Source organism: Leuciscus leuciscus, assembly GCF_965113295.1.
Source record: "Leuciscus leuciscus genome assembly, chromosome: 11".
Taxonomy (NCBI): domain Eukaryota; kingdom Metazoa; phylum Chordata; class Actinopteri; order Cypriniformes; family Leuciscidae; genus Leuciscus; species Leuciscus leuciscus.
The window spans coordinates 15,100,533-15,126,045 of record NC_138735.1 but is presented as its reverse complement, the minus strand read 5'-3'; the positions used below and the strand labels follow the sequence as shown (position 1 = coordinate 15,126,045).

At 37.7% G+C, this 25,513-nt stretch overlaps 1 protein-coding gene across 10 annotated transcripts in view; it reads left to right on the top strand.

Moving 5' to 3' along the window:
* The window catches only part of kiaa1217 (KIAA1217 ortholog), a 133,236-nt gene that overhangs the window by 95,073 nt on the left and 12,650 nt on the right, over positions 1-25,513 (top strand). For 7 of the 10 annotated variants that reach the window (XM_082183303.1, XM_082183300.1, XM_082183299.1 and 4 more), the window contains 8 exons: positions 3,248-3,452; positions 7,771-7,969; positions 10,876-10,969; positions 20,318-21,072; positions 22,406-22,510; positions 22,829-22,878; positions 23,567-23,730; positions 24,556-24,731. In XM_082183303.1, coding sequence (XP_082039429.1) covers positions 3,248-3,452; positions 7,771-7,969; positions 10,876-10,969; positions 20,318-21,072; positions 22,406-22,510; positions 22,829-22,878; positions 23,567-23,730; positions 24,556-24,731 — 1,748 coding nt within the window. Of the gene's footprint in view, positions 1-2,126; positions 2,217-3,247; positions 3,453-7,770; positions 7,970-10,875; positions 10,970-16,970; positions 18,851-20,317; positions 21,073-22,405; positions 22,511-22,828; positions 22,879-23,566; positions 23,731-24,555; positions 24,732-25,513 lie in introns of those variants that run through there. The other 3 variants (XM_082183306.1, XM_082183302.1, XM_082183308.1) reach the window with 3 other exon arrangements.

The window sequence follows — 25,513 nt, the reverse complement described above, 5'->3', positions numbered from 1 at the left end:
GGAGTAAACCGTTTTTTCAAAAAAGTCCTGAGCGCTTTTTTAGACGCCACCGCCGGCGTCTTTTTCTGCAGCTCAGAGCGTCTTTTTAAGTTGAAAAAAGTTCAACTTTTCTGAAAAGAACGCCCTACGTCAAGCGCCTTTTTGACAGCTGACCAATGACAAAAGCGAGTAGCGAGACCTGTCGTTTCCATAACAACAAGAACAACTGTCTGTCGTGCACCCACAAACGTCTTTGTGAACCGACATTCTCCTCCCCGGTAACTTCAAAAGCCAACGCAAGAGCCAACTTTCTCTTTCTCGACATTTTTTGCATCACACAGCACTAGGCTACTGTTGCAGCTCTTGTTATAGCAGCCCGGTCTCACCCCAAAACGTCATATCGCGTCTTGACCATGCGTCAACATACGACGAAAAGGGTACCCCTTTAACGTCAATATGAGACGCAGACAGAAGCGCACCAGCAGCGCCTCCTAGCGGTACCCTAACGCATACCTAAACCTACCCATAACCCGAATCGTCACATATGGACGTTATGGGGGTACCCTTTTCGTCGTATGTTGACGCATGGTCAAGACGCGTCAGTATATGCGCCAGCCACAAAAGACGCGCTCGGCTGCTATTTGTAACCGAACGCTGCCAGCGTTTTTTTTTTGCAAAAAAAACGCCATTGTCAACTTTTTCTTGTCAAAAAAGACGCTAAGTGTGAACATAGCCTTATTGAACTATTTTTAACATTAAGTTTTTTTTTCATCCTACCATTTTATTGTACTATTTTAACAGTATGATTATTCAGTCGTTATATTATTGTACAACTTTTAACATACTACAATAATTTGTCGTACTATTTAAAAGAGTTTGATTATTTAGTCGTACTATTGTACCATTTTAACATAAAATTATTAATTTGTCGTACTATTTTATTGTACATTTTTTTTTTTTTTTTTACTATACTATGATTATTTTCTCATACTAATTTATTGTACTATTTTTAACATAATTAGATTTTTTATTGTGCTTTTTGAACATACTATATTAATACTAAAATTAATATTATTGTCCAGAATTTTAAGCTACATTATAGTGTTTATTTTGTATTTCTTGGTTTTGGTATGCTTTTTGAACTCATGATGAACTTTTAAGCTAATTATAGAAGAGTCTGAGAATAGGAGTTAACCTGTGGTGACTCACACATGCACAAACACACCCTTGAGCTTGTATTGTCATAAGTTTGTTGACAGCTCCTGTCCTGTGCGTGCCCACTGAATATCTTTGTGTTGATGGTTGTGGATCTAATTTCCCACCTCCTGCCCTCAAAAGAACCCCAGGACTCTTTGCTGTGGTCTGGAAAGTTCTGAACTGATCCTGTTTCATCTGGTTAAGTTCAAACTCTCACTTTTCCTACCTCATATCAAAGAGATGAATAAACATCTAAATTACAAGAAACCGCAGGTGTGGGTGTTTCAGTGTCAAGAGATCTGCTCGTTCATACATTCAATGACTTTTAATGATGCATCAGGTAATTTAAATATCAAAAGCACTTTGTAGCCTATCAGATGTCATGACTCATAAAACTTATTTGACTAAAAGTGATTCCTGTTACCTAACTTTAAAGGAATAGTTCACTCAAAAATTAACATTCTGTCATTCTTTTTGAATGTCTTGTAAACAAATGTGGCATGTGTGTATATGCTGACATGTGAATTACATTTGAGAAGATACATTTCCTTCAATTCAAAATGCACTTGAAATACTCCTTTAAAAAATCTGTTGATATATTACAAATAAAATGTTTATTTTGTAGTGGTTAATTAAAGAATGAAAGTTTCCTAATGGTGTGTGCTCAGTTTGTCAGTGGACCTTTCTTCGACTTGCATAATGGCCCATATATGCTTGGCATGAGTCTGAACTGTCACTCTATACCTGTAGGATGAAGTACTTGAAAGACATTTTGAAGGTTCTAAAATGTATACAGTGAAAGTGCTCATCAGCTGCTCTGGTTTGTGGGTATTATCAAACATTAGCATCATTTCTCTCTGCTGAATTCCACATTTTCTGTTTCTATTATGCATATGTTCCTCATTGATGTTTTTGCCTTCATACTCTGTATCTCTTTCTCTCTGTCCTAATAGTTATTTCAGGGGATGTTGTCCGCTCTGCACTCTGAGATAGATATTCAAAGATATCTGATGAAAATCCAGACCGTTGGTTCACGCAGAGTCAGTACTAGCACGGATGAGAGTGTGTGATGCATGTGTGTGTTTAACAATACCACAAAATCACCTAACATGGAAAAACTGAAGTTAATTAACTGACTATATTAATATATATGTACAGGCAGGTCCTAATATATTTCGATGTATAAATTCTGAATACATTTTGAATCTAGTTTTTGGTGTGGTTAGTCATTCTGATCTGTGTCTTGCTGCATGACTGATTGCAGTGGTCACAGTTGACCGGTGACTGTCGCTTTAAATAATATGTGCAGTGTGTGTTACATGTATTCAGACAAATTATGCTTTGTTCACAATGAGTGGTTCAAGTTTTATGCATGTAGTAATGACAACTACTAAAGGTTCTATCCTGTCCATTGACTAGTCTTGATGGTCTAGATGGTCTACCAGTGGATCATATTATTAAGCTGGTTAATGCTGATAGACGACTTTGAAGGAAATACTACAAACCAGTTACCATGTCCGCACAAACAGCCTGACCATCTTAAATTGGTATGATCTGGTTTTTCAAGCAGAGAAGACAAAAATGGTTCATCAAGCTGGTTTATGCTAGTAGACCACTTTGAACCAGCTACTACAAACTAGCTACATTGTCCCAAAAACAGCTTGACCATCATAAGCTGGTGTAATCTTCTTTTTTTCCCAGCAGAGAAGACAAAAAATGGCTTTATCAAATTGGTTTGTGCTAGTAGACCACTTTGAACCAGCTTTTACAAACCAGCTACCATGTCCCCTAAAACAGCCTGACCATCTTAAACTGGTATGAGCTGGGTTTTTTTTCCCAGCAGAGATGACAAAAATAGTTTATCCAGCTGGTTTATGCTAGTAGACCACTTTGAACCAGCTTCTACAAACCAGTTACAATGTCCTAAAAACAGCCTGACCATCTTAAGCTAGTATAATCAGTTTTTTCCAGCAGAGAAACCAAAAGTGCCATGGTTTTCAGGAATTGCTCTAATGACGTGTCATTGAATTCAGCATGTTATCTAACACTCCTTTTCTTCTTCCTCCTACAGAACCGGGGCTCTAAGCAGAGTGTGGTGTGTCAGAGTCCAGTTCCTGTGTTTGTGGATCAGGTGGAGCACGGCTCACTGGTCTCTCTAGATGCTCTGGAGGTCATGTCTGAGTGTGACATGCCCATCGCCTTCACCCGAGGCTCCCGGTCGCGAGCCAGTCTGCCTGTGGTCCGCTCTACTAACCAGACCAAGGATCGCTCACTAGGTATACACACTGATACACAAATACTAAATTATATACAGATACACTCATTCTAAATATAGCAACCATGCAGAAAGACAGACTAGCTAGGGCAACATGATTAATTGAAATAAAACTGAAATCGCTGTATGGCTTAGTGCGATTATTATTATGTTTCGGAGTGAAGCTTGACACTGTGTTCATTATTTATCATTATTCTTTATTTATTATCTCTAAGTTTGAGTCGCTTTAACATGCATTTTGGAATGCAACACGCACCAACTTCCCAATCTTCCCAAAACTTGTGATGAGAAGTGCATATCAACAAAAAAGAAGCTCTAAAGGGATAGTTCACCCAAACCTGTATGAATTCCTTTCTTCTGCTGAACACAAAAGAATATATTTTGAAGTATATGGGTAACCAAATAGTTATGGGCCACATTGACTTCCATGCTGTGGAAAAAAAAAAACTATGGAAGTCAGTGCGGCCCATCAACTTTTTGGTTACCCATATACTTCAAAATATATTCTTTTGTGTTCAACTTGAAGGCGAGTAAATGATGATGGAATTTTCATTTTTGGGTGAACTATCCCATTTAAGGGCTGTCAACAGTTTTCCAAAAAAATAAAAGTTTGATGGTTTATCACTTGAAAATAAAGAAATGAAGACAGCCATAACTATTATTATAGTAATTTTACAGTTGTAATGTAAATAAAATAATTATTATATCATTTTTATATCATCTTAAATTATTATATCATCTTAAATACTATTAGTTTTATTTCACAGTGGAATATTGCATATATATATATATATATGAATACTTTATTGTTATTATTAATAATACATATCCATATTTGTATATAATCTAAAATTATACTAGCACAGGAAACCTGTATTTATTTATCACATTTTGCATAGCAATGTCAATTTTATCAGAAAAATAAACATTTTCCAAAGATCGTGCAGCCCTACTACTAGCCTCATATAAATTCTGAACAATTCAGAACACATTTGCAAACGCATAGCTCGGAAATCATGACTTTGACGTCTATATATTTATTTCACATTTAAGGAAAGCAAATAAACTAACTCACAAGGGTTGAGGAGCGTGTCGAATTGTGAATGACGGGTGTTCGATTTCTGCGGTAATCTGCTGAGCTTTCTGTGGAATTCACCAGTATGAATGAGCGATCACATTCACACTGCTGCCTTACTTATTTTCCGTCTGGCTGCTAAACCATTTAGTTGCAGAGTTTAAGTATCTGTGGAAGTGTGTGTTTACTTAAGTTTGTCTGTCTGTCTCTTGTATATAAGTTCAATGTCATAACAGCGAATTTGGCTCTGTCATCATCGGTTCATGTAATGGAAATATACGAGGCTCCACAGCTGAAATTCATAGCCTGTACTTAACATCTCACAGGCGTACATTACTGCACAGACTCATGCTTGTGGACACACACACACACACACACACACACACACACACACACAGAAACACACGGAAATAGGACTCTTTTGCCAACATACACACACACATTCACCAGCACACTCCGAATACTCCCTACATCCAGATAGAATGACGGTCAAACACACACAGGCCTTGAAATGGGAGCTTTCTCTGGCTGCTTAACTCTGATTGGTCGGTTTAAACAAGGACCATCTGGAAAGATAGTTATGGGGAGAAAAAGTGTGTTCACTCAAACTATGCCCTCAATATTCCTCTGAGAAGATGTAGATGTAGGCAGACCTGCAGGGAAAAGCTAGATGTTGTTTAATCAGAAGAAACACAAAGGCGAGGAGACCTGCATCTATTAGAGACCTGCTTGCTGTAAGTCACCATTCCTCTAGTTCAGCGGTCTTAAGTTTCAGTTGTTGAGAGATGTCATCTTAGGTTTGTGTAAGACCTTCTTTGGAAGAATAGAGCACTACAGTCTGGTACTGGAAGTAAAAATCCCATTCATTTTTTTCTCTACAGAAATGTATTTTTAACAATATCATATAAGCCTTGCTTAATATTTTGCAATAAACTGCAAATGCGTTGCATTTTATTTGATTATATATTGCCGTTTAGTCAGTAGTTTCATATTGTTCCATTTTTATTCGTTAACGTTATTTTCAGAGTTTCGTGGGATATGGAGTTCATTAATTGGTAAAATATGTTAAATATACATGTTTTTCTTGGAAGATTCAGTTTCGCTTCAAAGTTTGTAATGTTGTGATGTAATGTTGTGATTAATTAAAGCTGTTTGATTCATAACTTAAAACCTTTAGCAGATCAGATTTGTTATTGTTACTAAATAGTTTTCAGTAATCGAAATAAAGTTAATACACAAATAAATATACAAATTAAATGAAAAACTTAAACGAAAAAAAAAAAAAAAATTGAAATATTTTAAAGTTGATGTATTAAAATGACTAAAACTGCAATAAAAATAAATTAAAGCTAAATAGAAATATTAAAAAACATGACCATATCATAACTAAATTACACATTTTTTAACTAAAAATAAAAGATAATACAAAATATCAAATACTAGTATATAAGCAATAATAAAATAACAGTGATCCTTATGGAGAAAATGAATGGGAAAAATAAATTTTCCAATGCTCCTGAAAAGGGTGGTTACTGATTGAAAAAAAGATCTTCTGTCTTCACATTGGACAACAAGACAGTGGGATGATATAAGAATAAATTTGTAATCAGAATTAATCATCTTTTTCCACAGTAAACAGTATGAATGGAGATGATTGAAACGTCTCATGTGGACATTATTAAAATTCAAACAATTAGAACCTTTTTCCTTTGAGGCTTTTCCCGTTTGTCTAAGAGTGCTGGTATGTGATTGTGAATAAAGCAGTCCTTCAGATGTGGCTTGGCATTCAGCCCAAGGTGCTCTTCTGAATTATAGGCTGTTGATTGTTTGATGCTCGATAATTAGTTATTAATGTCGGTCATTAGAGTGAAATGGTAGTGTAGAGTTTCAGAGACTGTTCTAAACCCAAGTGAGCTGTCTACTGTTTACATGAGCAGCTGAGTCAAGTGCATTAAACACAAAAATCTGCTATTAAGTGATCTGCAACATGACATTTATTTAATTTATTTATTAACATTTTATTTAACAAAAAAATCTTTCATGTAATGGTATATACTTTGCAGCACATAATGAAATGTGTGTTTAAAACAGGGGTGGAATCTATCTGTCTATCTATCTATCTATCTATCTATCTATCTATCTATCTATCTATCTATCTATCTATCTATCTATCTATCTATCTATCTATCTATCTATCTATCTATCTAACACACAACAAACACTTTCACACGCGCACAAACAGTTGTCTCACCTAGTAAGCGAACATGGAAATACACATTTCACTTATCTGCATTCATATGGTCCCTTGTGAACCGATGTGGGCAAACATTACAACTCCCTCCATCCGTCCTTGAACACTCGGCCACACCCTACTTCTCTCTTTCGCACACTTGCTCTTCCCAACAAATTTTCCCACCAGATTTTACACACCCACACATAGAATTGAGTGGATCCCTCATAGAGTGTCATGGAAGAAGAGATAAGTGATTTATCGATATGGTCGCATGTAGAAATGCATGATATATCAGTGCCATATCAGATATCGGCCAATGATAATAGTTAATGACACTGTTAACTCTTTCTCCGCCAGAGTTTTTGAAAAAGGTTCCCAGCCACCGCCAGCATTTTTGATAATTTTCACAAAAGTTTCATGGCCCCCATAATATTTTGTTGTATGAATATCTGTATATGCAAAAGAAAGAACAGACCCTCTACTTTTAAACAAACAAACAAAAAGTTGTATTCTAGCTTCATGCATTCCTTTTCTATCAACACTTGAATATGGGTAAGTTTCGTAAAAAAACGGGTCTACATTTCATTCAGTAACATTAGGCAGTTTTGATTTATTATGCTGTTTAATGTTGATGATTGTGTTATTTTACGTATGCATTTATGCTTACATATGATATTGCTTGTTTCTGCTTCTTCTTCGCTTGTGTTTTGATCAGGAGATTCAGTATTCTTTCAGAAGATGCATAATAGCGCCCCCCTATGACAGTGAAAACATGGAAAGTCGGAAATTTCTGTCAATGGCAGGGAAGCGTTGTCTCACAAATGACGTAAATTTCCGTCAATGGCAGGGAAAGAGTTAAATGTCCTTTAACATGTAGCCTACATTATAATGTTCTGATGCCCAAACTCCTGATATAGTTTTAAGTGTTGTATTTTTTATTTATTTAGACACAACAGTGTAGTTGCATGCTTCGCTCAATCTTTCTTCATGTTTCCTCTTTCTGTTTTTCAGGGGTGTTATATCTGCAGTATGGAGACGACACAAAGCAGATACGCATGCCTAATGAGATAACGAGTGTAGATACAATCAGAGCCCTGTTCGTTAGTGCCTTCCATCATCAGCTCAACATGAAGATGCTGGAGTCGCCCAGCACCGCCATCTACGTCAAAGATGAGACCAGGAACGTGTACTATGAACTCACTGATGTCAGGTGAGTGTGTGTGCATCAGATTCAGCCACTTTAAAGGAATAGCTCGCCCAAAATTGAAAATTATCCCATAATTTACTCACCCTCAAGTCATCCTAGGTGTATAGTATATGACTTTCTTCTTTCAGCCGAACAAAATCGTTAAATAATATCCTGGCTCTTCCCAGCTTTGCAAAGAATTTAATAGTGCCCGAGTTTTTGAAGCTCAAAAAAGCGCATCCATCCATCATAAAAGTAATCCATACGACTACAGTGGGTTAATAAATGGTTTATGAAGCGAAGTGATGGATTTTTGTGAGAAAAATATCCATATTTAAACCTTTATAAACTATAATCACTGGCTTTCGGCAACTGTGTACGCGTTCCGACAGAAAGGTGACCTCTGACCTGACGTAAGACGTAGCTTCTCTTCTCTTATATCGAAATACTCTTACATTTTTCTTCAAAACTTCTCGTTTTAGACTTCTAATTCCTAATTCTAAGCCAGTGATTATAGTTAATAAGGTTTTAAATATGGATATTTTTCTTACAAAGACCCATCGCTTCACTTCAGATGGCATTTATTAACCCACTGGAGTCATATGGATTACTTTTATGTTGGATGGATGCGCTTTTTGGAGCTTCAAAAACTAGGACACTATTCAATGCCATTACAGAGCCAGGATATTGTTTAATATAACTCTAAATGTGTTCGCCTGAAAGAAGAAAGTCATGTACACCTAGGAGGTGTGTAAATTTGGAGTGAGTCAATTATGAGATCATTTTCATTTTTGGGTGTACTTTCCCTTCAAAGTTTGAACAGATTACTGTCTTCCTTCCTCATTCCTCATGCTTCCTTTTGTTTCGATCAACACAGCAAGTGACATTCTTCGAGGTCCAATTGCACCTCTCTTTCCTGTTCGATTGCTTTATCCTTGAGAACAAACTTAGGACTCAAATCTCTCATGCATTGATTTTACAGGAATTGTGCAGCTGGTAAAGAATTGTAAATGAATGGAAATTAATATTCTGTTATCATTTACTCACCCTCATGCTGTTCCAAACCCGTATGACTTTCTTTCTGCTGTGGAACATAAAATGAGATTTTTATCTGAATGTTCATGCAGCTTTTACCAAATGACAAAAGCATACAGTGACTAGTGACTGTCAAGCTCTGAAAAATGTCACAAAAGGACCATAATTGTGTCATAAAAGTAGTCAATCCCACTGGTTCACTATATTCCAAGCCTTCCAAATTCATATGATAGCTTTATGTGAGGAACACATTGAAATTTAAGTTATTTGCTGAAAATGTTCACCATCATGGCTCTCAAATTTCATTTGCAAAACTAAGACATTCATATTGGTTGGAGCGAATAAAGGATGACAGACTTTTCAGTTTGGGTGAATTATTTCTGTAATATGGAGCTATAGCTCTGAAAATCTTCAGTAATATTTATTTGAACCATCTGTAAATAAGCCACCCTCACTCACATACACACAGACAGTATAACTAGATATAATTTAAACAGAATTACAGTTAAAGCGAGACAGCTAAAGTAAGAATGGCCTCACATCATTTGTTTCTCTTGCTTTAAACCAATAAACCGTCATACATCACCCACCAGCACAGCTAATGTTAACATACCACCACTTATGTCACACATCAAACAAACACTCCAGCATATCTTTCACTCTCATTTTCTCTGGTCTTTCATCTTTCCCTCCACCCCAGCCGATCTCGAAACACTTTCCTTACCTAATGTATCTCTCTACCTGTTTACAGAATTAAGAGTAAACCACAACACTTTCTCAGTTGGGAATCACCTTTGAAAGACCTGATGAAATGAAAACTTGAGCTATCTACATGCTAGTATACTGCTAAAAGTTGACTAAATTAACTTCTAGTATATACACTACCTTTCATACAGTATTGTTTGGGATTTTTTGAATGTTGTTGAAAGAAGTCTGCATTTATTTGATCAAAAATACAGTAAAAACAGTAATACCCCAAAAAATACTTGTAAAATGACCAGTTTTTCACTTCTGGGGAAACAGTTGAAAAGTATTGATGACTCAGCTTGCACTATGCAGATTTTTGTCCAATTAGATGTTTTCTAGATTGAGTATGACAGTTCTTTCCACTCAAACTTCCTGTTTCAGCAGAAAACACTCCAATATATGAAAGAATCATGTGATCATCCAATGATTTCATGTTTTTTTTGGCCACAAAAAAACTGGCCACAACCAAATTTAATCATTGACTTTTTCTCAGATCTAATGAGACTGTAAATAGTGACTCATACACATATTGTCCTGTAGGCAGAGGAGCGGTCAGTACATTTACAATTCCATGATGATGCAACATGTACCAAAGTACCAAAGACAACTCCTTTTTTATCACGGCTGTAAATGTGAATAATAGCCACATGACCACATATCAGACTGCATGAGAAAAATGCTCACGTCACTTTATTCAAATCGGTAGAACAGGCAAACTCCTTTTGAGAGGTCCAGGAAGATAGAGACTTAAAAACATAAATAGCCAAACTTGGTTAGTAGACAGTTAATGTTTTAGCTCAATGCTGTATTAGTAAATAATTTCTGGACCTTCAGAGAATTACAGTCTGGACATTAACGGATATCTCAGCCACCATGGATTTTGTAACAGTGAGTCGTAGCTTCTCATCTTCATCTCCAGTTTCTCGCTCCAGCTCGCCTGTGTCTCTCAGCGAATCGCTTTATTCTCGTGATTCCTTTGACCTCTCTCGCTGCCACTCTCCGCTCTCGCGTGTTGATATACCGTCGGCCCTAGTGCACCCTGTTGTGGCAGAGCTCAGGGGCCGACCTTCAGGGTACCGTACGCGACCCCGATCCGATGGTGACGTTTGGTCTGGATATGTGACCGATGTGGATTTCTCCCCGCACAGGAACATCACAGATCACTCCTGCCTGAAGGTGTACCACAAAGACCCAGCGCAAGCGTTCAGTCATGGAGCCCGGCCAAGCAATGGAGATACAAGGGTGAGTGCCATGCTAGTGTGGACATTTTTGTTAGACCAATGAGAAGTCAGAATCCTTAACAGAGATATGTTTTTGTGAATGGTTGGATAGCTGATGGAAAATTTCAGTTTGACATGCTTTGTATTTGGTCTTGATAATGTCAATTTTGCATTTGTGATCTAAATACTTAAGACTTCCACGCTGCACGTCTGAACAGATACATATTACTCAAGGAGAGCACTAGATAAATTAGATTATCAAATAATTTATGGAGTTTGGTGAAGTTGAGAACTCTGGATAGTCACCCAAATACATGTTAGGTCCACTAGTCTATCTACTACTGTTCAAAAGTTTGGCGTCGGTAAGATTTTTTTAAAGACGTCTAATGCTCACCAAGGCTGCATTTATTTGATCAAAAACAAAGTAAAATCAGTAATATTGTGATATATAATTGCTATTTAAAATAACTGTTTTCTATTTGAATATTTTTTAAAATGTAATTTATTCCTGTGATGCAAAGCTGAATTTTCAGCTTCATTACTCCAGTCATCAGTGTCACATGATCCTTCAGAAATCATTCTAATAGGATGATTTGCTGCTCAAGAAACATTTCTTATTATTATCAATGCTGAAAACAGTTGAGATGCTTAAGAATTTAGTTGAAACCGAGATATTACATTCTCGTAAAATCGGTAAAATAATCGGTAAAATAATATTTTATTACATTATAAATGTTTTAAGTATTGAACTTTTGATCAATGTAATGTGTCCCTGCTGAATAAAGGATTAATTTCTTCAAAAACAATGTACTGACATCAGACTTTTGAATGGTAATATATGTGTGTGTGTGTGTGTGTGTGTGTGTGTGTGTGTGTGTGTGTGTGTGTGTGTGTGTGTGTGTGTGTGTGTGTGTGTAAGTCATTTTTAGATTTGCTAAAGATTTAACAGTTAAACAATTAAAATAGGATAAATGAGCATGAACAATTAAATTAGCTGATAAATATTGAGTATTGATTGATAAGGTAAATAAAAATCCCTGTTATCGGCCGATAACCGACATTTTTCCGATATATATTGTACTTAGCATCCGTGTATTTGGTGGACGTGACTTTTAACAAACGTAATTATAGTAGGCTTCTCTGCTTGTTCGAACAACCTACTGAGTAGTCCGTTTTTCCAAATCCTTCTGTAATGCCCACATGTTGCCACTTTTCATTTTTTGGCATGCTCAGTAAAATGAACTGAGGGCATTATTTAAATAACAGGTCCCTTCCCGGCCTTTTCTTTTCGGCCATCACCAGGGATCCCTCTGCTCTTCACAGTTAGAGTCACCCCCACCCCAATCACCCCATTCCAATCCTTTCATGTCCGTCTTTGTCCCCCGGGCCTAATTTCAGGGGGATTGGATCAGGATTGAAACAGAATTGGTGGAAGCACTGAATAGAAAGCAAAGGCTTTTTCCTCGTTCCTTTTCCTCCCATAATCCTCTCTAATCTCTTGCCATGCCGGCCCTGTTTGTTTGGTGGTGAATCTGTGATGTGACGGAAATTAGATCGCAAGGCTTTCATTTTCTCTCTGTGTAACCCCAAATTTAACAAGGTAGCCCCAGACTTTTGTCTGTGGTAATCCTCAGTTTGGCTTTGACCAACTCGCACAACTAATATGCATTTGATTAGAGTTTTAGAAGCTGCCGTAAGAGCCCTTAAGGGAAGTTGTGAAAGTTCAAGGAAGTGAAGGACTTTGCTCACTATATTTTGTTTGATATTTGTTTTGAGAATGTGTGCAAAGTTAGAAGTTGAAAGGCGCATTGTTTGTGTCATGTGTTCATGTCTAAGTGGATTACACTATGGTGAGTGATGCCATACAGTCGCATATGTACACGTTTAAAGGGAGAGAGAAAGAATACAAAAGATAGAGACTATTATCTGTTTGCTGACAAGAGAGTGAGAACAAGTTGTTCAGACAGTTGCCAAAGTTCACAGGAAGGGTCAGTGTTTGTCATTGTGGAAGTTTAAAGAGATTTGTTTTTTATATGGCTATGAGATTTGTATGTTGGTATTTTACTTTTAGGCAAATGTGTGACTGTAGAAGTGTTTGGTCTTGGGTCGCCATCAAGTTCAGGCACAAATTAGAACAATAGTAATACATTTAACAAGTCAATGAAAGTGTAATCAGTTAGAAACTGTGACATACTTCACAATTGGACTGTGCGGGGTTCCTTGTCACTATTAAAAAGCCTGTTCTACCTTCAAGAGGTTATTGCATAACAGCTATCAAGGCTTTAAGTTTCGCACAAGCTCTCACATGCTTTACCACGTGACTGACATAGATCATAGGCTAGTTGACGCCCAGCTCATATTGTGTTTCTGTAAAAACATAGCTGCCACTTTGCATGAGAAGGATACAGAATAAGATTTTGCAACAAATGATCAATAAAATAAGCTGCTTAACCTTCAGAAAAGATCCTTTTTTTGGACTGCAGTTGTTATCATTTATTTATTGTGTTACTTGCATTTTTGGGACTGCTGTTTTTAATACACTTGCACAAATGTTATAATAACATTTGTAACTATATCAGTTCAGTAGATTATGTCAAGATAAATTAAGGTTGCTCTTTGCAACCATGAGGGATGCAGGCGTATCTAACTAGATACTTTTCAGGCAATGTAGATAATAGTTAGACAGTACTTCATCAAACATATCTAATGCATCTCATAACAAATAATAAAAAAATATGTTGTGCCTATAATGCTGTAATGGGACACTCAAGTCTACAATAGTTGTTGTTTGTACCTGTTGGCTGATTGGTCTTATAGGTGAGTGGATTTTATATGAGTATTCTGGTCTGTATGTGTAGCAGAGCGATGTGATATGAAGTAAATGTCTTTAAACTCGGTACATATGACTTTAATCTCTCAGCCAAATCAAAAAAGCAGTAAATCGTATTTCTTTCATGTCACATGAGAGTCATTCCACTCCTTCCATCTTCTCCAATTGTGGAAAAGGGAAACATTCAATGTCAACACACAGCAGTGGACGTCCATAAACAATGGTTTATATTCACATGAAACCTGAGCATGAATCAATATGCCAGTGAAAACTTTAGGACATAATTATTTGTTGATATGTAACATAAGACACATTGTTAATGGTTTATTGACTCGTCTTTGTCAGGCGTGACAGGCTAAACGACATGTTGTATAAATATGGAAAAATATCCAGTTGGGAGCATTGCCTGCAAATCTCCCAGTATAATTGTGTTTGTTTCAGTAATTCAGATATGGCAATTGAGCTTGATTTGAGGCCAGAACGCACACACATGATGAAGACCACGCACAAACACACACTCTGATGTTTTGACCACAGATGTTGTTATTGTAACTGTCAGGGGACAAGAGATCCATTATGCTTTCATCCAGTGCTTATACTGAAGTACACACACACACATACATGTGCATGAGCGAACACACACAAAGAAGCACATGACCAGACAGTCTCAGTTCAAACAGGCATGGAGATACTCAGACAGACTTAACAGACTAATCAAATAAGCCCTGCACCTGTTCAAATACACCATTTGTGCCCGTGACAGAGAGAGAAGAAGAGTCTTGATCATTGTCATAACTTCCTGTTGATAGCCTACTTGATAGGCCTTTTTTTATTATTATTATGCAAGAAATTATTTAAGAATGCAGTTAACAACCATAATTGGCCTGGCACAATATTGAGTAGTTGACCAGACAACAGTCAAGTATAATAAAGTAAAATGATAAAGTGATACACCCAGGATGTTTAATTTATAACACAGGTGAGATGTTACTGTGCATTTCCGCCTGACGCACCTCCTCCGGTGCCATTAAACATATGTGTCACAAAGTGCCCAGAGACTTGGATGAAGATTCAAACGCAGCTTTTATTGGGGCAACCCAGAATCGTAATCCATAAAACAGGCAATAGCGATGGCAATTTCAAAACACTGCTTCATGAAGCTTTGAAACCTTTACAAATCTTTTGTTCCGAATCAATGGTTCGGAGCGTGTATCAAACTGCCAGAGTCACGTGATTTCAGTAAACGAGGCTTCAATTTGTCATAACTGTTTCAAAACACTTCGAAATTTCAATGGTTCACCATTGGGGGCGATAATCTCTGTCAACCGATAAATCATGAGGAGTCACTGAGAACCAATGAACAACTGTCTGTTGCTTTTATACATTTGTAAGACATTAGTATAATTAAAATGAATAATGGTAGTCTCTTATTGGCCTGTTAGTTAAGCCATTCATAGCACAAACAAAACAAACCCAATTGATAAAAGAACATATAGACACTTGATATTATTATTAAATGATTAGATAATTGCATTTGAAAGATTTGATCAAAAAAATAAATAAATTGCAATAGGTGTTTTTATGCATGTTTGGCCTGGGTTTTTGTTGCATTTACACTGTTCTGACCACTAGGGGTCAACATGAAGACAGGTGTCAGATTGTTTCGAAGCCTCGACACAATACGGCACATTTGCTTCAACTGTTTCAGTGTTCCACGAAGCCTTGATTACTAGCCCACCTAGCAATAGGTCAAAACACAGTTCAGATAATCCAAAAACACAACAGGACAGAAAATCCAGGAAACCAGGCAGTCAAAACCAAAAACATGGATAACCGGAGGGAGAGCACTCAGAAATGCAGTGTGACACTTACAAGACTTCATAAGAGGAAGAGTGAGAAGAAACACATGGCTTATATACACAGACATAACAAGCTAATGACACACAGCTGGATGTAATCACACAATAATGAGTCCAGGCAAAGGCTTATGGGAAATGTAGTTCACGATGGAATGGCAAGGGATTAGGGCGCAGTGCCCTCTGGTGGCTATCATAGGCACTCCGGCTGGCAGGCGTGACAATGAATGTAAACGTTTCTGTGTAGCAATTAATTTAATTATTAATTTATAAAATAACTGCAATTTAATAAAAAAAATTGAAACCAACAGTTGGGTTTGTCCAAATGTGACCCAAACATAGGTTGAAACAACCCAGCATTTTTGAGATACAGTTCGAATCTGTGTGTATCCGTACTACCCACGCGCACACACATCTGAGCTCACACGTATTCAACCGCATACCAGTCTGTTAAAACAGAAAGCAGATTATTGTGCAGCGTGACTGACCACAGTTTACAGATGACTGTTCATTTGAAACAGACCCATAAAAAAGCAATCCAGCTCTCTGCAAGGAATCTAAAATTGATTATAGCACAGGGGCTGTGTCAAGAGTATGGTGTCTTTTGCCTACACTTTCTGGTCATAGGTTTTCAACAAGGCCTTGTGGCATTTTATCTAAGAAAGAAAGAGGAGCAGAAAATGAGTGGAAAAGGGGGCATCAGAATATGTCTTTAATCCCTCTTGGGCCAAACTCAAACCAAATGTTCTCATTCCATCATCTTTTGATTTCTTTATTTATCACAGGTTTAATGTTTCATGTCAACCTTCCTCCAGCAAAATTCTCTACCTTTTAAGGTAATGCCGAGAAAATGAAAAGATGAGAACCCGGAGATGTTGAGACAGGCAAGAACTTTCATGTTATTCAGACGGTGTTGCTCAGGTAACATCTGGAGATGATTGTTATGCCTCCCAGGGTATCAAACTCCAAGTAATACTGCATAACCTGCTCTCTATAACTGTGTGTGTGTGTGTGTGTGTGTGCGTGCGTGCGTGCGTGTGTGTGTGTGTGTGTGTGTGTGTAAGTTTAGGGTCAGAAAGTTATTTTAATGGGGGGGGGGGGGGGGGGGGATCACATTATGAAATAAATGCTTTTTTTCAAAACACGTTGGCCATAATTATTGGCACCCTTTTATTATATACTTTTTGCAACCTCCTTTTCTCAAGATAACAGCTCTGAGTTTTCTCCTATAATGCCTGATGAGTTTGGAGAACACCTGACAAGAGATTAGAGACCATTCCTTCATACAGAATCTCTCCAGATCCTTCAGATTCACAAGTTCATGTTGGTGCTTCTTCTCTTCAGTTCAGCCCACTCATATAGGGTTCAGTTTAGGGGACTGGGACAGTCATGGCAGAAGCTTCATTTTGTGCTCAGTGACACATTTTTGTGTTGATTTTGATGTTTGTTTTGGATCGTTGTCCTGATGGAAGATCCAACCACGGCCCATTATAAAGTTTATAGCAGAAGCGGTCAGGTTTTGATTTGTTATCTGTTTGTATTTGCTAGAATCCATGATACCATGTATCTGAACAAGATGTCCAGGACCTCCAGCAAAAAAAAACCCACAACATTAAAGATCCAGCATTATATTTAACTGTGGGCATGGAGTTCTTTTTATCCCTGTGTGCACAAAACCCATCCCAAAAAGCTTGTTTTTTAGTTTCATCTGATCATAGAACCCGGTCCCTTTTGAAGTTCCAGTCGTGTCTGACCACTGAATATGCTGGAGTTTGTTTTTGGAGGAGTGAGGAGGATTTTACTTGAAATCCTCCCTAACAACTTGTGGTGATGTACTGTAGGGGTTGTTTGATTTTTTTTGGCTTTCTGACCCCAAGACTCAACTAATCTCTGCAATTCTCCATCTGTGATCCTTGGAGAGTCTTTGGCCACTCAAACGTTCCTCCTCACCGCGCTTTAAGACGATACTGACACATATCCTCTTCCCGGCAGATTCGTAACATCTTTAGTTGATTGGAACTTCTTAATTATTGCCCTGATGGTGGAAAGGGGGATTTTCAATGCTTTTTTATTACAGCCACTTTCTATTTTGTGAAGCTCAACAATCTTTTGCTGCACATCAGAACTATATTGTTTGGTTGTACTCATTTTGATGAATGATGAATGAAATTTGGCCTTTGTGTTTCCTCATATTTATACTCCTGTTAAACAAATAAGTCATAGCTAGAAAATGTATTGTTCTTCGTCAACCTGGTATGCTAAAAAAAAAAAAAAAATATTAATGGGAATATACTTCAGAGATATTTTACTCATAAAAAATTCTACGGGTGCCAATAATTGTGGCCAACGTTTCTTGGAGAACATTTTTTATTTCGTAATGTGATTTTCCCCCTGCTTTCAATTCTTTTACTTCAAAGAAAGGTTAGAGTTTTGCATATATATATGCATATTGTCTGTATGTGTTAAGCGGTAAAGCAGGTGAAATGCATATTTATTCATAAGATTCACCACCATGGTGATATGATGTTGCAGAAAAGCATGCTGTTGTCCCGAAGCAGATAAAGACTCGGAAGTGTCACCTGTTCTGGGTGTAGCCGGAGCGCTGACTCACCCCTGCACAAAGCGCTCATTGTTTCAGATACAGAGAGACAGGGCGACGCTTCGAGCAAAGAAACATAATTTTGTCGTCTATCTATTATTTTACAAATCTCTTTGGCTTAAAAGAACGTTCTTGTCTGTTTCTTCTGTATATAGCATTCCCACTTTGCTTGTTTTCTATTTTTGGACGAGGCAGATATAGTCAGACAATAACTCTGTTTTAAACTGCTTTGCTCTCTTCTGCCCTCATAAGCTGCTGCCTTCTAATGTGGCATCCTAATTAAATGGAACCTGATTTGATTTGGGACGTTTGCTTTAAATGAGTTACTGATGAACAAATAAAAAAAATAAAAACAGGTTTTGTGCTAAATGAAATTGGGCCTGAGGTGATGGAAATTTTTTTGTTTCTGTCATTTTACGCACCGAAAAAGGAAAACATGTAGTTTCACTCTGAACCAGTTTTTTGTCTGAATTCTTTTCATCTGTCAAGTCATATGGTTTTTCCTGTTGCTCCTCATTGCTGAGTTTGGAGACAGAGACATTGGAGTTTGTCTGTCTAATATCCTCAGGCGTGAAGTTCTGCATTCTGTTGCTGATCGGAAATCTTGTATCTGCTCAGGTCATACTTTTTTTCTTTTACTTTGTTGCAGTCAGTTTTACCACCAGATGCAGATAAGTGGTCTTAATCTTGTTTTTTTTTCTTCCTGTCTCTGTCAGATACGTTTACTAATTGTTTCTGAATGAAATGGCTGTTTATCAGTGCCTTATCAATCCATCTTCTGCTTACAGTAGATTGTGGTAAACCAGTAGCATTGTTATGGATGCAGACATCTGTTTAATGCGATACTATATCCATATCTGCCTGTTAATTACATTGTGGGATGTGTGAACCATAACCACTTGTCTTGATGCACAAACAAACACACATACTTGCACGTTTTTTCCATCTGAAGCGTATTAGTGTGATTAGTTTACTCTGTGGGACCTTCTTGGGTGGTCAGGTCAGATCAGGCTGCCTGCGTGCTGGCTGTTAAAAAGATTACAGGTGCCCTGAATTTAGCCGGAGAACAATGACATATTATTTCATCTAAGAAGACTTTTTTTTTCTCTTTTTTTTTTTTAAACCATGAATACCATGGTCTCTCAGTCTTTCTTTCTTTGACTTCTCTCAACCCTTTTCATTTCACATGTGAGATGGAAATGTAACACTCCTTTCTCACTTTGACGGCTGAACAAAAAAGCCTTTTAGACTAAACTGGAACACTTAAAATCACATGGAACCTCATTTTTACGTGTATTCGTCAGTGTTGTTATTTTTAACCGAAACTAAAACTATTAATCGTAAATCGTTTTCGCTAATTGAAATAAAGCTCAAATAAAATATACATTTTAGATTAAAAAAACTTAAACGAAAATGAGAAACGTTGTCCTGTCAACTAACTAAAATAAAATAAGTTGAAGTACTAAACTTACTAAAACTAAAACTGAAATAAAATAAATGAAAGCTAAATAAATAAAAAACAAATAAAATGACAAAATTACAAGTTACAAGTTGAAAATATAACAATAAAAGCTAATTTAAAAGATTAAAACAATACTATAATAGTGTATAAATAATGTTAATACTAAAACAACAGTGTTATTTTAGGGTTAACACTGATTTAGAAGCATGTAAGTGTACTTAAGTGTAGTTTTATTCTCTAATTTTCACTAATAACCTCTACTACATATGGTTTAAGGTTTTAAATGTAGAAATATGGTCAGAAACATAATTTGCATGTGATTTCAGCTGGTATTTTTTAAGGTTCTTAAGTTTATAATTGTTTATAATTATTTGTATTTCTTTTGGCTGCATAAGCCACTTTGTGGCCATGTTATTGAATACAATGAACCTTTTGTGTTCATATTACATATATGACTACATTATGTGTAATTTGAACATATCTCTTACTTTCCCTGGTGAAAAAAAACAAAAAAAAAACAGCCTAAGCTGGCTGAACGACCAACTAAGCGGTTTTATTTCAGCAGGATTTGAAATGTTTTACTCTCCTTTAATGTGAAATCTTATGTCCTCTCTCTCGTTCAGGTTCACAGGGAGATGATGTATGCTGGACGGGATGGTCATCCTCTCCGGCAGCCCCCGATGGGTCCTCCTCCACCCCACATGCAGGGCTCCATGTCCCCAACCACACCTCATGCGATGCCCCCCTCCCCGTCTCGTATCCCCTTCGGCCCACGTGTCTCTGGTGGTGGGGTTGCCACAATGCCACGTGAGCGAGCCGGACACACACTCCCCACGCCCGCCCGCGCATCCTCCCCCTGCCCGAGCGCCATCCTCGAGCGGCGGGATGTAAAACCAGACGAGGACGTAGAGCATGCGAAGAGCATGTCGCTGCCCGCCCGAGCCGAAAGTCATTACGCTGACCCTTATATGTTACATCACCAGGTCCTGCCCCCTGATGCAGTAGACCATCCCTACCACCGTGCCACCATGCGCTCTTACAGTAACCCCGGTGTTCCTATGGAGCCCCCGGACCATCATTCACTCTTCCGACAGAAAAGTAGGAAGTACACGGATAGCCAGCTCCCCATGCTCGGCTCCAGAACCCCACCCTCTTCCCCACACCGGATGGGCGAGATGCGAATGATGGAAATTCACACAAGCCAACCACAGAGCTCCATGACTATGGAGAGGGCCTCTCCTGTCAGACAATCATTTAGGAAGGAGGCTCCTGTTACAATTGATACCATGGTAAAGACGAGGGGTGGCATGGGGTCCCCGGCCACCCCAGATCTTCAGGGTCACAATCCTCTGGCCCCCCCGACAGACCCTCAGACACGGTGAGTCAATGTTTAAGAGCGAACGGGGATATCTGAGCATGGTAATAACTAACAGGAAACATTAGCATCCATGTTCATGTTCTAACTCTGCATCGGTATGTTGTCTTCCACTGCATCATGTCATTCCCTAACTGCATCCGAAAACACATCGACAACGTCTCATCTAAATACTAGCAGCCGTTATTATGTTCACATCAATTATTTAGCTGGGTTTGTTTTCAAGTATATAGCCTTACGTAACTCACAAAAAGACTTTGAACTGTAGTTCAGACAGCATTGTTTTACTGTGTTGGTTAAGTGGACTTAATCGTACCCTTTATGCTTGTATGTGCCTTGCAAGTCAGATTTATTGTGCTTGGCGATGTACTTGCTAGCAGAGAACAGTCAATACACAGAGTCAACATGCTAAACTGTTTTTACAGAACAGAGCACATGCAGGCCAGACGTTTCTAACATTATCTTGTAGAGCAAAGAAATAGTGGTTTGAACAGTGTGTGCATTGGCACTGAAAGGGCAAATGGGTCCTATGAGAATTGTACCCATAAACATCATGAGAGTTTTTTTATGCTTTAGTTATTTAATCATTTGGTGTGACAAGTCAATGCTTGTTGTTTTTTTTAGTTTTTTTGTACATGCAACAAAGATCACAGGCAGGAGTCCAGATCATACTCTCTTTCGCTTAATATTTTTTGCAGTTAATATTAACCTTGAATCGTTTAAGGAAGTGATTTGTAATTTAAATGCGGTGAATATATTTCCAAGGGTATATGTTTTTACTTCAAGTTGTTTTATCTGTGCAATTTCAACTAAAGATTCCCATGTTATGAATGGCAGCATACTCTACCATTAAAGTGTTACCATTAAACTACCATTAAAGTTTGGGGTCGGTTAGATTTTTAAATACATTTTTAAAGTCTCTTACCTGCACTAAGGCTGCATTCATTTGATCAAACATGCAGTAAAACAGTAATGTTATGAATTATTACGCTTTAAGATAACTGTTTCGGTCTTAATATATTGTGAAACGTAATTTATTCCTGTGATGCCAAAGCTGAATTTCCAGTGTCATACGATCTTTTGCTGATTTGATGCTCAAGAAACATTTCTTATTATTATCAATGTTGAAAACAGTTGTGCTGTTTTCAACATTAGCATCCAGAAACAGAAGTGTATTTTTATTAATGGGGAATTAGAGTAAAAAAGGACTTTGATAACAGAGCCATCTCATGAGATACATAGTCCCACTGTTATTTCAATATGCTTTCCCCTCGTCCGCCCCCCACACACACCACCCATCAGTAGTAAGAGTGCGATATGCTCTATCTCTCTGCAGAGAGAGAATGAAGGCCATGGAGGAGCAAATAGCCAGTCTGACTGGTCTTGTGCAGCACGCTCTCTTAAAGAGCCACAGCACTAACAGCAACATGGAACACCCCAGGTAAGCAGGGCAGGCTGGGTAATGTAGTTCCCAGAATATCACAACGTTTCCCAAATTAAATAGGAAAACAAAATAGGAGGGCTATAATGGATTAATGGTGGTGGTAATCAGACTTGGTGGGTAAGATGACTTACTAACTGTGCATGAACTAAATTGACTACTCATCCTCACTGTAGCCGGTACCTGAATGAATGGCAATGCCTGTGCCACTGTAACAAAGACTAACTTCAAGCGCTTTTGTTGAGTGATTTTATCTGTGTGTGTGTATATGTGTGCGTATGTACCTTCAGTCATTTGATATCTTTTACATTTTTCCAGCGAGAAACCAGTAAAGTCCGGGTCACCTGCTCACAGCACATCTAGCACAGGTAATTTCCTTCTTTTCGTTCCTCCCGGACCCCCAGACCCCATCTGTTTGTTTGTGTGTGTGTATGATGGCTCTCACAGCAGAAGATTGTAATGCAGTGGCTGTGAGAGGATCCCAACAATCCTACCTCTCCCATTCATCTGTCACTCAGAAATGCTGCCTGCCACAAGTTCTCCCACTCTTTCCACACATACACACTGACGTGAACGAGTCCCTCAGCAAAAGCCGCAAAAGAACAAACATGTCTACACGCTGTCTTGTGCAAGGACATAAATATGTACTTTTGCAATAACTGACCTGAATTGCTGTATTTTGTTTATCAGTTGTGCTCAGTCGAGTTTGAAATGTAATCTTGCCAAGTCAAATATGGGTACAACAACAAATATCACATATCCTTAAGCTTGGGGCCCAATATATGTGAATATGTACTCAAATTGATTAAATCAGCCATCAGTTCTTGAGCTATTCAGATATTAAAGTCCCTTTTTAAATGTTTACAATCTATAAAACAATATTTCCAGCAGTATTATCTGCATAACTGTCCCACACATAAGTTTGAGAGCACTGACTTTGAGAGAGAGAGAGAGAGAGAGTCTGATTTTGGCACCTTTTCACCACATAGGCCATGAAATATTATATACTACATATAAATCATGTTTTTGTGTGTTTTACTTTTATGTTTTGTTTAGGAGGTTCTCCAGTATTAGCACCAAAAGTTGCTGCAGCACCTCCTGAGCGTAGCCCCGCCCCTACACCACCACTAGGCCCCGCCCCCTTGCATGTTAACGTTCACATGTTCAGAAGGAATGTCTCTGAGCTCCGCATCCAACTGCAACATATCAGACAACTACAGGTAATAAAAGTGCCAATCAGTTAGTATAATGACAAACCTGCATTTATAATATTTATTTTGTTCAACAGGTGTCTTATATTGTTGATGTTTAGGTTGAAGATAACATGAAACAACATTCATAACTCATTTAACTAGTGTATTGTGACATAATGGAGGAAATTCATTTAGCCATTATAGGATTTTAATGGATTGTGAAAATTTGGCTCTGTTATTATTTTGTAATATTTTACTTCACTTGCACTGGCTTTTATATAACAGTAAATGCTAAAGAAATGGGTTTAAAATGTGTATTGATGAATCATTTCTTTTTGTCTTTACATTTAGATTTTAATTTTTTTTTATTTACATTAAAATCATTATACACTACTGTTCAAAAGTCAGTATGAATTTTTTCAAAACTAATACTTTTATTCAGCAAGGATACAATAAATCGATAAAAAGTGACAGTAAAAACTTTAATAATGTTACAAAGGTTTATATATATATATATATATAATGCTTTGAATTTTCTATTCATCAAAGTGTCTTCAACACTGATAATTATGAGAAATGTTTCTGATTTCTGGAGAATCATACGACACACAAGACTGGTGTAATGGATGCTGACAATTCAGCTTTGCATCACAGAAATATATATTAAAATATATTAAAATAGAAAACAGTCATTTTAAATTGTACTAATATTTCACAAATTTGATTTTAAATAAAATGTAGCCTTGGTGAGCCTGAGAGACTTCTTTCAAAACATTTAGAAAATCTTACAGACCCTAAACTTTTGAATAATAGCGTATGCTGCAGTAAATGGTTATGTGTGTGTGTTTTCAGCTTCAGAATCAGGAGTGTATGCGTGCTCAGATAAAGCACGCAGAGCAAGAGATCAGTGTGAAGCTGGCTGAAATACTGAGACGACAGGACGATCCGACACAGAAACAGAGGACGCTGGTGGAGGAAGAGAGACACCGATATCTCGGCATGCAGGAAAGAGTTCTCACACAGCTGGGGTACGACACACACACACACACACACACACACACACACACACACACACACACACACACACACACACACATTTGTATATGGGGTGTGCAGGGACTCTCCATAGGCGTAACGCCTCTCTCTCTCTCTCTCTCTCTCTCTCTCTCTCTCTCTCTCTCTCTCTCTCTCTCTCTGGGGAACCTGAAATTCACTTTCCTCTGGGCAAACAAATGCCTTTTATTCTCAATCATTCCTTATACGATTCATTACAGCCCCTCTTTTAACTCATTATAGCCCTGTCCGCCCTGCTGCACGTAAACCATAATTAAAATCCCACTTTAATTTAGCTGGTTAACAAGCGTGTTCTCCAGACAGCTTTAAACATTCAAAACAGAACTCAGTGGGAATTAACGCTAGCCAGAGATCAGGAGGAGCATTAACACTCTGTTTCCCTTGGTTTAATGCCAGTGCCCAGTCAGCAGAGGTCTCTGGGTGCCTGTGAGCAGTGAAACGTTGAGCCAACAAGGACAGTTTGACTTTTACACATGTGGAGAGGCTGAGGGATGTGAAAGAACTGCGTAATTTAATTACAAAACATAAACTGTGGAAAAAAAACTATCATGAATGTACCAGAATGCACTATCATAACATAAAATCGGGGTTTTAAAATGCCAAACAACTAGTGCAGACCAATTAAAAATGCAGTGTAAAAACTGCTTACATGAAACTTCAGGATAATATTTTATTCCTGTGTTACTGCTTACAATAACAGTCTAAAATTAACACTCGCCAAGTGCCAAATGGGAGT